Source organism: Ictalurus punctatus, chromosome 9 (assembly GCF_001660625.3).
Source record: "Ictalurus punctatus breed USDA103 chromosome 9, Coco_2.0, whole genome shotgun sequence".
Lineage (NCBI taxonomy): Eukaryota > Metazoa > Chordata > Actinopteri > Siluriformes > Ictaluridae > Ictalurus > Ictalurus punctatus.
Window position 1 is genome coordinate 5,304,925 of NC_030424.2, and position 17,115 is coordinate 5,322,039.

General features: G+C 39.3%; 1 protein-coding gene across 3 annotated transcripts; it reads right to left on the reverse strand.

Moving 5' to 3' along the window:
• Positions 1–1,448: 1,448 nt before the first annotated feature.
• wdr25 (WD repeat domain 25) lies at positions 1,449–16,025 on the reverse strand. Of its 3 annotated transcripts, none has more exons than XM_017475373.3 (7): positions 15,814–16,025; positions 14,328–15,046; positions 7,432–7,579; positions 6,648–6,778; positions 5,366–5,536; positions 3,053–3,193; positions 1,449–2,850 (listed from the first exon to the last, which is right to left on the reverse strand). In XM_017475373.3, exons 2-7 carry the CDS (start codon positions 14,886–14,888, stop codon positions 2,629–2,631), a joined length of 1,374 nt encoding a protein of 457 aa, XP_017330862.1. In that variant the 5' UTR covers positions 14,889–15,046; positions 15,814–16,025; the 3' UTR covers positions 1,449–2,628. The 3 variants fall into 3 exon arrangements, with proteins under 3 accessions (XP_017330862.1, XP_017330860.1, XP_017330861.1); XM_017475371.3 differs by having other exon boundaries at positions 15,802–16,025; XM_017475372.3 differs by lacking the exon at positions 15,814–16,025 and adding an exon at positions 15,322–15,794.
• Positions 16,026–17,115: the final 1,090 nt, after the last annotated feature.

Sequence of the window (17,115 nt, forward strand, 5' to 3'; positions counted from 1 at the left end):
AACGGTTCTTACAAGATGTTTACGCATTCAAAACATTAATGATGTTCTGAATGACACATAATGTTTAATGCATTATAGAAAGAATGCTGGCAATGTGGCAGTAATGAGGAATGTGATTATGGTGGAGGTGAGATGGTTGTCTAGGGTCACACAATATATGCTGTGCCTATATATATATATATATATATAGGTGTGCAACAATTATTGGCACCTTTTAGTCAATACTTGTGCTACCTCCCTTTGCCAAGATAACAGCTCTGAGTCTTCTCCTATAATGCCTCCTATAATGCCTGAGGTTGGAGAATACATGGCAAGGAATCTGAGACCATTCCTCCATGCAGAATCTCTCCAGATCCTTCAGATATTGAGGTCCATTCTGGTGGACTCTCCGCTTCAGTTCACCCCACAGGTTTTCTATGGGTTTCAGGTCAGGGGACTGGGATGGCCATGCCAGGACCTTGATTTTGTGGTCAGTAAACCATTTTTGTGTTGATTTTGATGTATGTTTTGGATCATTGTCCTGCTGGAAGATCCAACCACGGCCCATTTTAAGCTTTCTGGGAGAGGCAGTCGGGTTTTCATTTAATAACTGTTGATATTTGATCTATGATGCCATGTATCCTAACAAAATGTCCAGGACCTGTGGTAGAAAAACAGCCCCAAAACATTAAAGAGCCAACACCATATTTAACCACATTGGGCAGGAGGTACTTTTCCATATGGCTACCTCTCTGTTTGCACCAAAACCACCTCTAGTATTTATTACCAAAAAGCTCTATTTTGGTTTCATTTGACCATAGAACCCGATCCCATTTGAAGTTCCAGTCGTGTCCGTCAAAATTTGATTGAATTCATTTGTGGATGAACGAAGAAGCTTTTTCTCTTGAAACCCTTCCAAAAAACATGTGGTAATGTACGTGACTTCGGATTGTAGTTTTGAGACTTTCTGAAAATAAGACACAACTAACTTCTGCAATTCTCCAGCTGTGATCCTTGGAGATTTTTGGCCACTCAAACCATAATCTTCACAGTGCGTTGAGACAATATAGACACACGTCCTCGTCCAGGTTGATTCATAACATTTACAGTTGACTGGAACTTCTTCATTATTGCCCTGATGGTGGAAATGGGCATTTTCAGTGCTTGTGCTATTGTCTTATAGCCACCTCCCAGTTTAAGAAGCTCAACAACCTTTTGCCACACATCATAGCTACAGTATATTCCTTGGTCTGACCCATTGTTATGAATGACTAAGGGAATTTGGCCTATGTGTTACCTCATATTTATACCCCTGTGAAACAGGAAGTCATGGTTAAACAATTTCCTGTTCCCAGTCACACAGGTGCACTAAAAATTTTTTAAATATCAATGGGAATATACTTCAAATATATATTTTCTTTGATAAACCTGTGTTGTGTGTTTGCAACTGTTTGATTTGGGGGGGGGGGGGGGGGGGGGGGATTGTTTGAGAAGTTCATACAGAGCATAAGCCATGCGATGATCTTTTGTAATTACTTAATATTTTCCTTATGTACATGTACAGCGTTTTTGAGCGTTGTTAAATTTGACCCACGTAACCTTAGAATTCTGAAAGTGATTTCAGTGCACATTTACGGTACTTTCTGCTAATATGTGTAAGTTGGCACATGATTTTAAAATAATCAAAAAACAAATGCATGAGGTTATGTAGGAAGTCTGCAATTTAAACTCTCTTTGAGAAAGTCAAATGTTACAGTTGTATGAGCTCTGCCCCTTTTAGCTAAATTTCATAGGTTAGCTAAGAGCCACACAAAACTCCTTCTACTAATATCTTGCTAAATATATGCACAAATGCTAATATTAAACTTTATTAATAGCCAAGTGTCATCGAGGTGCTATGTAGACACATTTGTAATAAAACATTATTTCTTTTAAAATTAGTGTTAATTGTTACACAGAGGGATTTTAGAGAATGACTAGGAAAGAATTTTATGTATGGGATAGTGTAGTGTATCTTGTTATTGCCCGAGATGTCAAATTGTCTATCACAGAAAAAGTATTTTCTTATATTGCGATTGAGATATACTGAGATAATATAGAATTATTCCATAATTTCTGAGAAACATTCATCATGGTGTACTAATAAATTATGACCTGAAATATGATAAAATAAAATATATGAAGTTGTACGTTTTTGATTCTTCACGCACTTCAGTTTTACTTTTATGCAGCTTTTAATAAGACATGGGCACAAACAGCTTTACGGAAATCTAGATGTAGATTCCAAGCCAAAGGCCACAGAGGCAAGGAAACACTTGTACATGCTCATATACCAATCTTGCTTTAAAAGACATTTATAAGACAAATTAAACGTATTTTGTTAGCAGGTTCGCCTCACACCTCCAGGGTCGAGGGTTCAATTCCCACCGGGGCCCTGTGTGTGCGGAGTTTGCATGTTCTCCCCGTGCTGCGGGGGTTTCCTCCGGGTACTTGTGCCCGATGCTCCCTGGGATAGGCTCCAGGTTTCCCCGTGACCATGAAGTGAAGGATAAGCGGTGTAGAAGATGGATGGATGGATTAAATGTATTTTGTTTCTAAATACAGAGTCGTTGGATACATTCCTGCAGCAAACGGAAGTCCTTAATGTTGTCAGTTCCATATCTTGATTTCCCCTCCCCAGTCACATGTGGCAACCATAGCAGGTATTACAGGGTGGTAAGACACACACACACAGGCCTGCTGATGAGCATGGAGTGTGAGCAAACTCCGTGCACTCTGAGACTCATAGAAGTGCACAGAGCCTGTAGAACTACCTGTCGCCAGTATAGTTCCATCTGAAGACCATTCGCATTGCACTGCATAACCTTCCACCTAAAATATAAAAGTTTAAATTGCTTAAAAACAGATACTGACAAAAATGAGGGTCACAACTCTGATTTTGTTGGTTGAATTGCTGCAGAGTTCAATTTGAAGAACTGATATGAGAAAGAAGATACTGCAAGAAATGACATGTATGATATTAATCAAATGGTAATTCAGTGCACTCAGATCTGATGCAAGCACAGAACTTAACCTTGTGTCCTTCATATCTCTTCCTCTTGTTCATCCGGTATGGCTTCTGGGCTGAGAAGAGTGCCATGTAATTTCCATTGGTCTGAGCAACAAAGGAGTCATCCTGTGGGTGCATGGCCAGACTAGAACAGGTGTATCTCTCCTGCACCATAAGCAAAAGGAATATGATTACATATTCTGATGAATATAAATATGAGGCATATGAGCGGTTTGTTCACTATGGGTCATTATCACAAGCAAAGATATTGTTCTTAATATTAATAAGTTAGTAGTATATATTATATTTATACAGTTGCCTCCATTAATATTGGCACCCTTGGTAAATATGAGCAAAGAAGGCTGTGAAAATTTGTTTTTATTGTTAAAACTGATCTTTTGTTTAAAAAAATAAAACAACTAAAAAATACTCTGCTCTCATGAATATCAAACAATTGCAAACAAAACACAGGTTTATCAAAATAAATCTTTGTTAAATATAGGTGTGCAACAATTATTGGCACCAATATGAATTCATATGAGAAAAAAATATATTTGAATTACATTCCCATTGATATTTTACATTTACATTTATTCACTTAGCAGACGCTTTTATCCAAAGCGACTTACAAATGAGAAAAATACAAGCAAGGCGATATATCAAGCAGAGAACAATACAAGTAGTGCTACCATACAATATCCATTAATTGAGTTCCAGAAGAAGCAAAGTGCACAGAGTAGAGGTGTAAGTGCAATTTTTATTTTTTTTTAATGAGTTGGTTAGGTGTTCACGGAAGAGGTGGGTCTTTAGCTGTTTTTTGAAGATGGTGAGAGATTCTGCGGTCCGTATTGAGTTTGGAGGTTCATTCCACCACTGAGGAACAGTTAGTGTGAAGGTTGTGAATATTTTAAGTTGTTTTTAGTACACCTGGGTGACTGGGAACAGGAAATTGTTCAACCATGATTTCCTGTTTCACAGGGGTATAAATATGAGGCAACACATAGGCCAAGTTCCCTTAGTCATTCATAACAATGGGTAAGACCAAGGAATATAGCTGTGATGAGTGTCAAAAGGTTGTTGAGCTTCTCAAACTGGAAAGTGACTATAAGAAAATAGCACAAGCATTGAAAATGCCCATTTCCACCATCAGGGCAATAATTAAGAAGTCAACTGGAAATGTTATGAATCAACCTGGAATTGGACGTGTGTCTATATTGTTTCAACGCACTGTGAAGAGGACAGTCCGATGGCTGAAGAAGAGAAAAAAAAAATCTACAAGGATCACAGCTGGAGAATTGCAGAAGTTAGCTGCGTCTTGGGGTCAGAAAGTCTCCAGAACTACAATCCGAAGTCACCTACATCACCACAAATTGTTTGGAAGGGTTTCAAGAAAAAAGCCTCTACTCTCATCCAAAAACAAACTTGAGCGTCTTCAGTTTGCCAGACACTACTGGAACTTCAAATGGGATCGGGTTCTATGGTCAGATGAAACCAAAACAGAGCTTTTTGACAATAAACACCAGAGGTCATTTTGGCACACAGAGGTAGCCATGTGGAAAAGTACCTCATGCCCACAGTTAAATATGGTGGTGGCTCTTTAATGTTTTGGGGCTGTTTTTCTGCCAGAGGACCTGGACATTTTGTGGACATACATGGCATCATAGATCAAATATCAACAGTTATTAAATGAAAACCCGACTGTCTCTCCCAGAAAGCTTAAAATGGGCCGTGGTTGGATCTTCCAGCAGGACAATGATCCAAAACATACATCAAAATCAACACAAAAATGATTTACTGACCACAAAATCAAGGTCCTGCCATGGCCATCCCAGTCCCCTGACTTGAAACCCATAGAAAACCTGTGGGGTGAACTGAAGAGGAGAGTCCACCAGAATGGACCTCGAAATGTGAAGGATCTGGAGAGATTCTGTATGGAGGAATGGTCTCAGATCTCTTGCCATGAATTCTTCAACCTCATTAAGCATTATAGGAGAAGACTCAGAGCTGTTATCTTGGCAAAGGGAGGTAGCACAAAATACTGACTAAAAGGGTGCCAAAAAGATTATTTTTTTAATAAACCTTATTTTGTTTGATTAAACAGTAAGAGAATTTTTACAGCCTTCTTTGTTCATATTTACCAAGGGTGCCAATATTAGTGGAGGGCTCTGTACATATACATTCTAACTCTGGTGTAGATGTATGGAAGTGGAAGGAAGTGTGAAACATTTTTCATTTTAGTTTTTGTCAACAATACAACACTGCACTTGAAATGAAACCATTGAGGCAGAGAAAATTAACATATTGTATTAGAATAAAGTAGAATATGGAGTTTCTTACATGGAATATCTGGTTGGAGATTTTAGCAGTAGTCACAAAGTCCCAGGCAATGAGGGTGCGATCTGCAGAGTCTCGACTGACGACATCACTGCTGGTCACAAATTCTTTCCCTTCACCCAGAAACAGGATGTCCAATGTCTGCTGAATCCCAGCTTTGTACACTCTGACCATCTGAAAAATGAAGATAGCACATTTGACTATACCATTGCCAAAAAAAAGATGTCACCTTTTAATCATTTCATGGTTTAAAGATACCTTCATTAGATATGGATTCTTAATTGACTACGACTGTATACATACTTTGAAGCATACTGGATGCACCTTGATAAAGGGAACATTTCAAGATCATTTATATTCTTAGGTTTGTGTACGTGGGCTGTCCTCTTTAATTCAGACCACAAGTTTTTGATAGGGTTCAAATTTGGAAACTGAGATGGCTGTTGCAAAATAAACTTTTTTTCCCCCTGCAACCATTTGTGTATTCATTTGGGGATTTGGGATCATAATCTTGTTAAACATTTAATCTTAATCTTCTGGCAGAAGCAGCCAGGGGTCTCATTTATCAACCATTTATATGTGCGTGCATAGTATGCTTAAGCACGTTTCTATGCCTAGAATGTTATTTATCCATTACTTCATGTGCATGACCATACATATGCAGGAAGCCATAGTAGAAGAAAAGTGTAACTGCACTTAAACTGATTATGAAGATCTCCCATCCCACTTATTGTCTGTCATATCACCATAATTGACAGAGTAATTACTGATTTTGGTGCTGACAAGGTGCAGAGAAGTAGCACAGATGAAATGTGAAGTAAAATCGAATAAAAGACAATCTAAAGATTGATTGGGATAACGCCTTTCTGGAAGATATGCCATGCACATCTGTGCATAGGGAAATGTTTTTAAGGAGCACAGGAGAGTGACGAGTGGATCATCAGTTCCATCATCAGTTCATTTGTCCAGTCCAGTTTTAATTGATCTGTGCCTCAGGCACATTTTTAACAAGAAACTGCAGACAGGTCTGGCATTTTTCCAGCCAACTATGAACTGAATAATGGCACGTCTTACATACGTTCATATCGCCCACGCTGCAATGCCAAAATTCCAATTACGGCAACAGAAACAGCAACAATAATGAGCGACCATCACAGGTTTTCTAAATGTAATTGGGGAAATAGAATAGACACATACAGTATGTCACCATAAAATCTCGTATTTATTTCTCAGTCTCTTTAAAAACATTACATTTAAAATAAATAAATAAATAAATAAAACTAACCTTACAGGTTCGGGAATCCCATGCCTTGACTTCAGAACTGAATCCCCCACAAAGAAAAAGAGTAGGATCCGAGGGCTGAAAGGCAAGACAAGTGACCTTGAATTGGTTGTCCACCCTGGCAACCACCTGACCTAAAAACAGAAATAAAATTTTAAAGGCAGGGAGACTTGATTAAATTAAAATTTAATCAAGGAAATGGTAAATAGAAATTGGGATAGTGCTGATTTGACTAAATTATCATAACATTTATATAGTATCTCTAGAGCATCTCTTGAGCCATTTGTATGTTAACTCTAAGCAATGCTTTTAACCCATAACTGCTCCAGGGGCAATGTAGGATAATCCCAACTTCCTGAGATACATGAAAAAAAACAGTGGCAAATACAGCTCAGCAGTTAGGATTCTGCTTTGGTGACAACTTCCAGAACTCGTACAGAAGCATTGTTGGGTACTAAATTTCAAGCCTCAAGTGCCTGTGATTGTATTGTATCCTACTTCCCAAGTAATCCTCTTCGGATAAAAGCGTATGCTGTATAATAAGCAAACAAAGAAGAAATGTAACTGCAAAGTCTATAAGGTATACTACCTAATATTTTACAAGTTTCTTCTTCAAATACATTAGAAAAACCCTGATAGCAAAGTCCATGATTGCATTCTTCTCTGTATAGCATTTAAGAGTGAACTTTACAGCCAACTCTAGAAAATGTTAAAATGCCAGTGCAGTACGATGCACCGAGATAGATGGTCTCTGATAGCAGGGAGATAGATGGATCAAATTACTTACTCGTCTCCAGATCTGTCACAGAGGTTGCATTGTCAAAGGAGCCAGATAGGAGGCGTCGTCCACATGGCAGCCAACATGCATCTCGGACAGCCCCGCAGTGGGTGGAATAAGTCTGAAGGCACCGCCCACTGCCTGCACCATCCCAGACCTTCAACCACAGAGAGATAATAGATAACATTCAAAATTCTACAATAATGAGGTCTTGGCTTTTGAGTGATAAATTTCGAGTTGCCTTCTGTCACATTTTATACACCCTGTACACCATAAATGATACACTACCCAGACATAAAATAATTAATCACATGTCATTTCTTAACTCATCTCACTCCTCACCTTAATAATAGAGTCAATCCTGTCAGGTAAAAATTCCTCCACCGACTGGTCACACATTTCAACTAGTTTGTGGTGGTCTATTTTAAATCCTTCATCCTTCATTCTATGACTTCTTTTGCCCTACCCAATCTGCTGTCCTTCTTCCAACCCATTTTTACAAAACTCCAACAATGCTGCTCTTTACATGTTCTACACACACCTCAGAGTCTTTCCAACAATTGGCAATCTGGTTTTATACTACATTTGTCCATGTGCTCGATCGATTGCCTTTGTGCTGCAAGATCCTGATTTTATCCAGTGTTTTGAAGCAGGATGTTTGATAGCCAGGATGTTATCTTGACTACTGTAACATCACAGCTTTTAATTGCTACAAGTGACACTTTTGTTGAAGCCATGTCCTCACTGTCTGCAACAAATAAATATATTGAACCACCCAGCCTATTTCACACCAGAACATTTAGATCTCTACCCAATTTAAACTCCTTGGCTTCGACCAGTCGTCAGAGCAGATCTGATGTGAACTGAACACTGTGTTCTCTGTCTCGTCCACAGCCAGTGTAGGTTTGCAAATACACCATATCTTCCATAAAGTGACAAGTTGATGATCTTTCCCTAGGAATTTGCACAGCACGAATGCTGTGATCTAACAGCACAAGAAATCACTGCTATTAGTGGTTTAGCTGATCTGGCATCATTCTCTGTCTCAAGTTAGACACAGTTTGCTCCTCATAAAGGGGCTGGTGGGTGTATATACTCGCAGAATTCATACTACATTCAGGGTAAAAAACATTATTATATGAGAAACTGTAATAATCCAGTTATACAGTCCCCTCCAAAAGTACTGGAATTGCAAGGCCAATTCTTTTATTTCACACTGAAGACATTTGGGTTTGAGATCAAAAGATGAATGAGACCATGGATCAGAATTTCATTTCCTGATATTTACATCTATATGTGTTAAATAACATTGAACATCCCACACCATGGTGGCAGACCACCAGTTTTTAGGTGGAACAGGTAGTCTTAAAGTGAACAACACTTAATATATGGTTGCATATCCCTTGCTTGCAATACTACCCTTGGCAGCAATTACAGAATCACGACAATTATGGATGCTCACCTGGCTTTTTTTTTTTTTTGTACACTTCTGGGCAAATAAACAAATCACAGATATGACACAATTTTTGTTTAATAGCAGAACAATCTGGCTCCGTAAAACATTCAATGAAATTAAATACATGTATTTTAATTTATGGCGTATCAACCGCCCCCAAATCAAGTACAGTAAAAAAATTAAGGAATCACTCAATGTTGAAGAAAAGATTACCGATTAATCAAAAAATAAATAAATAAATTTATTAATTAATTAAAAAGCACAATTTGTACTGTGTTGCTCCTCCTATGACTTTTTTCTTCGAGGCATGAATTCCACTAATGAAAAACAATATTCTCCATCAAGCTGGTTCCAACTTTCTCCAATAGCAGTTGACAGATCAGCATTGCAGGATAGGGCCTTATCATAGACCAATTTTTTTTGTTTGCTGGCTGTGTCACTGAGTTGACGTGCCTTTCCTGAAGAAATTCTTTAATACTCTTTGCTCTGTGGCAAGATGCATGACTTCATCACCAAACCCATTTTCTATCGATGGAATGAGAAAAGTGTCCAAAATTTCAGTGTACACCTGTGTACTGACTGTTGAAGTTTCCCCTGGTCCTTCACCTGACATGAAACCCCAGATCATAAATGAGTGGGGAAATGTGATTGTTTTCAGGCAGTCATCTTTATATGTTTCGTTAGAACAGCACCAGACAAAAGTTCCAGCAACATCTCGTTGGCCAATGCAGATTCGTGATTCGTCACTGAAGATCACTTTCATCCGATCATCCACACTCCATGATTGCTTCTCTTTAGCCCACTGTAACCTTGTTTTCTTCTGTTTAGGTGTTAGTACTTGTTTTCGTATGGCTTTTCTATACGATAATCCCATTTCATTCAGCCGATTTCTTACAGTTCCGTCACAAACATTGACTGCTGTTTCCACCCATAATTTTTGCCAGGAATAATAATTGCATCAAGCAAACTGTCACCAAACTGTTGCATTCTTCTTTTGTGATGTTTTTTCTGGCTTGCACTGTAGCTTCTTTCAGGTGTTGTTTGTTTCAGGTGGGTTCTCCCCTCAGTCTCCTTTTCAGGAAGTGAAATACATGCTCAATTTTCTTAAGGTCTGGTGATTGACTTGGCCAGTCTAAAATCTTCCACTTTGTTCCCCCTGATGAAGGCCCTTGTTGTGTTGGCAGTGTGTTTTGAGTCATTGGCTTGCTGTATGATGAAGTTATTCAATTGGATGCATTTCTCTGTAAACTGGCAGACAAAACGTTCCTGTAAGCTTCTGAATTCATTCAGCTGCTACCATCACGAGTTACATCATCGATAAAGATTAGTGAGCCTGTTCCAGAAGCAGCCATGCAAGCCCAAGCCATGGCATTACCTCCACCATGTTTCACCGTTGAACTTGTATGTTTTGGATTGTGAACAAATCCGTTCTATTTCCACACTATGGACTTTCCATCACTTTGGTAGAGGTTAATCTTGCGTCTAGAATTTTTGTGGCTCATTTCTGTATTTCTTTGCAAATTCCAAACTCTTAATGCTGAGGGGTGGTTTGCATCTTGTCGTATGGCCCCTATATTTATGCTCTCAAAGCTCTTCTTCGAATGGTGGATTGAGATACTCTCACCCCTGCTTTTCTCTCACAGACAGACAGCTCTCTGGTCTTCATGTTGTTTCATAGTTTTAAACAACAACAACAACAACAACAACAACAACAACTGCAGTCTTCACAGGTAAAACCTAGGGCTCAGACCAAGAGTACACATTCAGAGCTATTAATTATTTTTGAAAAAATCAATACAACATGGCACATCTGGTCAACAAGAAACAACTGTCAGTCACGTGTTCCAATATTTTTGATCACTTGAAAAATGGGTGCAGACAAAAGGTGCAATTTTCTAAGTTGTTTAATACATTTAGATGTAAATATCAGCAAATGAAACCTGAAATTCTGATCCATCATCTCATTCATCTTTTAACCTCAAACCAAAATGTCTTCAGTGTGTAGCGAAAAGAAATGACCTTGCCGTTCCAATATTTTAAGAGGGGACTGTATGTCGAAGAGCGATGGCCTTGAAATATTCATCCCACGTCTAGTATATTTTTAAAACCATTACATCCCATCTGGACTAAATAATAGAGTCAGATCAACTAATGCATCTCCCTGCACAGCCTCAACACAAATCTTGCTTGGCACAGATAGACCTGACTGATGATAATACGCTGTAAAAACAAAAATAAAAACCTGCATGTTTATCGCGGTTATATAGGTGCATCTTCAAAGGCCCTTTCCCTCTGTAGGGTCAACCTGTTTAGTACCACAATGGATATTTTAAAAAAAAAAAGGGCTCTGGAAATCAGATCTCTAATCTGATACTCAATAAATACATACAATATGGCCAAAACTATGTGGACACTTGATCATTACACCCATATGTGGGCCTTCCCCAAACTGTTTCTACAAAATTGGATGCACACAATTGTATAAGTTGTCCTTGTATGCTGTAGCATTACAATTTGCCTTCAAGGGGCCCAAACATTTGAGTTCCATGAACACATGATTTGCCACGGTTGGTGTGAAAGAAATCAAGTGGCCTACACAAAGTTCTGACTTCAACACCAGTGAACACCTTTGGGATGGACTGGAATGTCGACTGCACCCCAGGCCTTTTCGCCCAACATCGGTCCCTGATGTCACGAATGCTCTTGTATCTGAATGGGCAAATCCCCACAGCTACGCTCCAAGAGTGAAGGTTATTGTAACAGCAAAGGGGGACTACATCTGGAATGGGATGTTCAAAAAGCACAAATGGATGTAATGGTGAGGTGTCCACAAAAATACAGCCATATAGTCTAATGAATATTTATAAAACGTTGGTATTAGGAACATGTCAGTCAATGGGGAAAATCCATTTGTTTATAGCCTGATTTCCAGATCCAAATAACTTCATAAGCATGTCTCAAACTTTGGAATTAATCTGGACTGAAGAAAATGCAACAGCAATTTTGAAAAGACAAAGAACCATCCACAGGGTACACCATAGCTGTCAAATTACTGATGCAATTTCTCTGTATTTGACAATTCTAAAGTGAAAAACACAAAAGAGATTATTATTTCTTTCAAAATATAATTAAAGCATGAGCTAAACAGGATTCTTTCGAGTGTGTTTATCTGCAATCCAACAAAGCCCAGTAACTAAACCTCTCAAGAGCCAACAGCTAGCGAAGCGAGGACCAATTTTCTCCTGCCAGTCCTTTGCAGCGTGCACGCCCGCAGGGCCACACTGTCAATCGTAGAGGCCTATCTAATGGTGTGCACTCATTTAACAAGCAGAATGCAGCTCTGAAGTTCCCTAAGAGACTGATCCATTTCTTCTCCTGAATTTCATTATTGAACACTGCACAGCACCAGACACAGCATCAGAGACTCCGGCAAGCCTTATATCAAGAATGACAGGAACAAATGAGACCTCGATGGAATCCGAGACATAAAATAAACATAAAAAGATAATCACATAATAAGCATATGGATGTCAATGTATAAATTTGTATTTAAGACTGATACGGTTAGAAGAATTTAGACCAGCTAATTTTTTGACAATTATTTTTTAAAAATCTTTGTGGACTGTTCTTTACTTTCTACCACTGTGAAAGCGGAGGTCTGTCAGGTAACGTAACACTACTTTTCAACATCATCTTCATCTTCCTCACCCAAATTGGCTGTGGTGCAAACCAAGCCATGAAAGCACATTGGAGGAACACTGCCCTTCAGTGGCAAATATAAAGTATTGCTTTAAAAACTGCAGACTCCAAAATCATGCTCAGATGCGGTCTCTGAAAAGCCTTTTGCAGTTGAACCAAGACAACCCGAAATCGAGACTAACGTTAGGAGCACGTCTAAATGAAGAACGGTCCTCGTGTTCTCCATCCGTGGTCACTTAAGGAAGTCTTGGGTAAATTGCACTCCGTTTCATCAGCCTGCTAATGTGTCTGAAGTAATTGAGAGTAAATTGGTATTTTTGTTATCGATTAAGAAGAAACCTCTGTAACCTTGGTAACCGTGGTACATCTGAAAGCATGCTGCAATTTCTGTTTCTAATGATATAATTTGTTACCACACACAGCGCCTCATTAATGGAAATGCAAAAAAGACCACTCCTCATCTGTGTGAGACGGCTTTCTCTTGCATTAAGTCCAACTCTTACAAACCTTGACTTGGGAATTTAGAACTAATCTAATTACACACAGATATAATGGTTCTCCTCCTTAAATGAACTCAAAGCAAACTATTAAAAGTGCATTGGCCTGCAGTGGCAAATACAGAAAGATAAAATATAAACTGCTTCAATGTCATATTTAGTCTGTATTGTGTCCACGCTGTTCAACTCATTAATGGGAAACGTTGGATCATTAATTTAGGACTAATCAGACTGCACAACTAATTAGTATAGCTCAGAGATGAAATGAGTAAAGAGAAGAAATTGGATGAGTTGCACTGACTGCAAATGAACCTGCACACCACCAGCGCCTTGCACATAAATCACACCATCTGCTCTGCTCATTCTCAGCCGGCTGTCTGAACATGTGCGCCGTGGGAGTAATACTGATGCTCCTGCACAACCTGAAAAAGCTGCTCATGAATATTTAGAGTTGCAATTACGCAAAAAGGTCACGCAGCAGCACGACTTCTTCGAAATCACAAAAAGGATGTGGTGCATGCCAGATAGTAGAAATGCAGTCATGTGAACCTGAATCACTCACGCTGTCCTCCCTGAAAAGCAGTAACACTCAACAAACAACGCTCACACCCCAGGGGCCTCATTTATAAATAAACCGTTTGCATTGCTGTCCCGTCCCAGCTGACGCTATAAACGTATTAGTAGTGGTCTCTCTGCTCTGGTCCTATTAGGTCCTACTGAAGGAGTTTGCTTGCATTCAGGCACAAGCTACCTTAAAAATCCAACCTTCCTGGCTAGATACACACACTCACTGGTATCAATAGACTAAGAAAAGAAAACCATACATCATTAGATGTCACACACTACAGCAGCAAGAGTCTATTTCAAAATAAATAAATAAAAAGGCTGCACGGCTACAACTTTAACCCAGTATCAAAGCCTTGAGTATTAGTCAAGGGGCTCAAAACAATATTGATCCCTTGCTCGATGCGAACATCTGTTGCCAAGTTCCATAAAACATCACATGCACTATGATAGCAGACCATAAGCCATGTTCTGTTTTCACGTAGTGTACGTTAAACTTCTACCAGAACATTTTTAAATAATATTGTGAAGCTTTATGCGGAAGCCAGAACGAAAGCTATGCACAAATGGAAATAAAGTGTAAATAAAATCACTTGTTATTAGTGCCCATCGTTAATTTTTTTTTTTTTTTTATAAAGTTAATAGATTCTTAGAATCCAAGCCTCACTGGTGCAAGGTCACACTCTCACCTTAAAGGTCTTGTCCATGGAGGCTGAGAGCAGCAGGTGGCTGAGATGTGGCACTGGGCACCACTGCACTGTGTTTACTGGACGTTGATGAGCATGAAGCTGATGCTGAACATGTTTAGGCAGCTCGCCTCGCACCACTTTCCTGCCAAGGAATGTCTGCACTCTCTCGGACACTTCTGAGAGAAGGCGCAGGTTTGTAGTCTGGAGGTCAGGTGAGTTTTCTGTGCGCACCATTGCTGCAGATTCGGGCTGCGTGATCATCCTCTGTCGCTTTGATACATATGGTCTGAGTCCACCTGGAGTAGCCTGAGGTCTTTTTGAACACAAGGAAGTTTGTACTAAAGGACATGTCGACTCAGGCCACTTGGAACCTGACGGGGTTTTATAAACTTCTGATTTTGACTTGTGGTGATGGAGATCTGAATCTGGCCTATTAACGTGTAATGGAAAGCTTTGAATTGTTTCTTCAGACTCGGCTGAACTGACACTCTTTCCTGCAAGTGTCTCCTCTGGTTCTAAACTGTCCTCACTGTCACAATCATAATCCACCAACGAATTCATGGTGCAATGCTGTATAAAATACAGTTTAACTAAACAACAATCTGTGCGCTTAGAGGTTAAGATTCTGCACAGAGAATGTCGCCAACTGTTGGAGAGGCTGTGAAATAGCACTCCAGCTTCACATCAGGACAACTGGGAACTCGGAAAGTATGGTGGACCTGTAGAAATTAAAAATAAATATATAAATAAGTAGATAAAACAAATATAGTTCCTTTATCTATCAAGTCATTTATCCCTTTATTTCTTTTCATAGTATTACACATTTATTTATTTTTAATTTCTGCAGGTTTGTTCTACAGTGAATGTGATCATTCACGGTTAATAACGGAAATAATTGCAGCAGTTGGATTAAAAAAAATAGCATCTTGCAGAAAGCGAATTAACAATTAATTTTTCAAAGTATACTTAGCGAGTTGTTATTTATTGCTCTTACTTTTCAACATGAGCGCCGCCATATTTAAGTGACGTCACTGAATCGCAGCTAACAGAAGTCGGAGCTCTCGAAAAACCAATGTTCACGAGAATTACGAGATGGAGAGCTGTCCAAAGTGGTCTTTCCTACTGGGAAGTAGGGAATTTACCAGTTCCCGCTTGGTCATGAATGCAGCAAAACGCCGCGGAAAAGAAGTCAGCTACAGACGATTTGCGGGTGCAGATAAAAAAGGACTACTTAAACCCAAACCGCTGTCTTTGTAGCTACTTGCTAATTACATTAGCTTGGCGGCAATAACGTGTCCAAACAACTCATAGATTACACCAAATGTTTCTCTGCAAAGACCTACGACTAAACCATCCGCGCATATATATGTATTTCTAGTACATACTATATTTCGGTCTAAGCAAAAAAAAAAAAATCGAGTTGTTTCGAATACAGCAGCCACACGCTTGTGATGTATGCGTTTTGTATTCCTACCCGTATTCTGACCTCCAATTTCCGGGATCTGCCATTTTGTAGAGCTGTCAGAGTAGTCTTTTATAGTGACATCACCCTTCGAGCCGAATTTCCAATGCGTGTAAAAAAAAAAAAAAAGTAACTGTATTTTTTATTATTAATATTGGAAATGATGGAAAATATTTAAAATAAAATTGCATTAAAAAAAAAAAACTCCAGAAAAACGTTTCGGTGGTTGATTCGTTCTGCCACAAACACATGACCAACGGCGGGGGGGGGGGAGACGCAGACGCACAATCACGTGACTGCTTTGGGGCAGGGAAATAGATATCTACAGTAAATGAATGAATAAAAAAAGACTTCTAAAGAAGAAGGCAGTTAACAAAAATCAAACTGAATGCTCTGTCGCTCATGTTGAACATTAGTACTGTTTAACTTTATAGTACACAGTTATACTGTAAGAGTAATGACGGTATCATGCAGAAGATGACAGGTTCCCTTTTGAATCTGGTTCCTCTCCAGGTTTCTGCCTTATTTATGTGATCTTAGGAAATTTTTCCTTGCCACTGTCATCTCTTGCTTGCTCATTAGAGATGTACACAATATGCATAAGTATGCAGACACCTGACCATCACAATTGTTGAAGATCCCTTTCCAAAACCATGGGCATTAATATGGACTTGTTTCCCCCTTGGTGTTATAATAACCTCCACTCTTCTGGGAAGGCTTTCCACTAGATTTTGGAGCATGGCTGTTGAGATTTGCCCATTCAGCCACAAGAGCATTAGTGAGTTGAGTTCATGAGTTCACTGACCCACTGAAGTTGGCGTTCCAGTTCATCCCAAAGGTGTTCAGTGGGGTTCAGGTCAGGGCTCTGTGCAGGACACTCAAGTTCTTCGACTCCAACCTTGGCAAACCATGTCTTCATGGAGCTCGCTTTGTGCACAGGGGCATTGTCATGCTAGAACACATTTGGGCGCTTTAGCTCCAGTGAAGGGGAATTGTTATGCTACACTGCGTTGTTTTGGCCTGATCAAGCATGCACACTCTCACTCTCTCAGGGGACGCCAACGAGTTACTATGGCAACTTCCCGTCACACTTCTCAGCCTTTTTACTCGTTTACTTTATTGCCCTTGGGTATAAGACATTATGTGTGTGTGTGTGTGTGTGTGTGTGTGTACGTACATACATATATATGTATGTATGTATGTATATGACTACTGTCTACCCGTGTAATGTAACGAAATCTTTTACTTCAATCACTGGTGACATTTTCACTGGTGCAGTGTTACTAAAGAATAGGGCTGGGAGTTGATCCAAAAAGGAGTCGATTC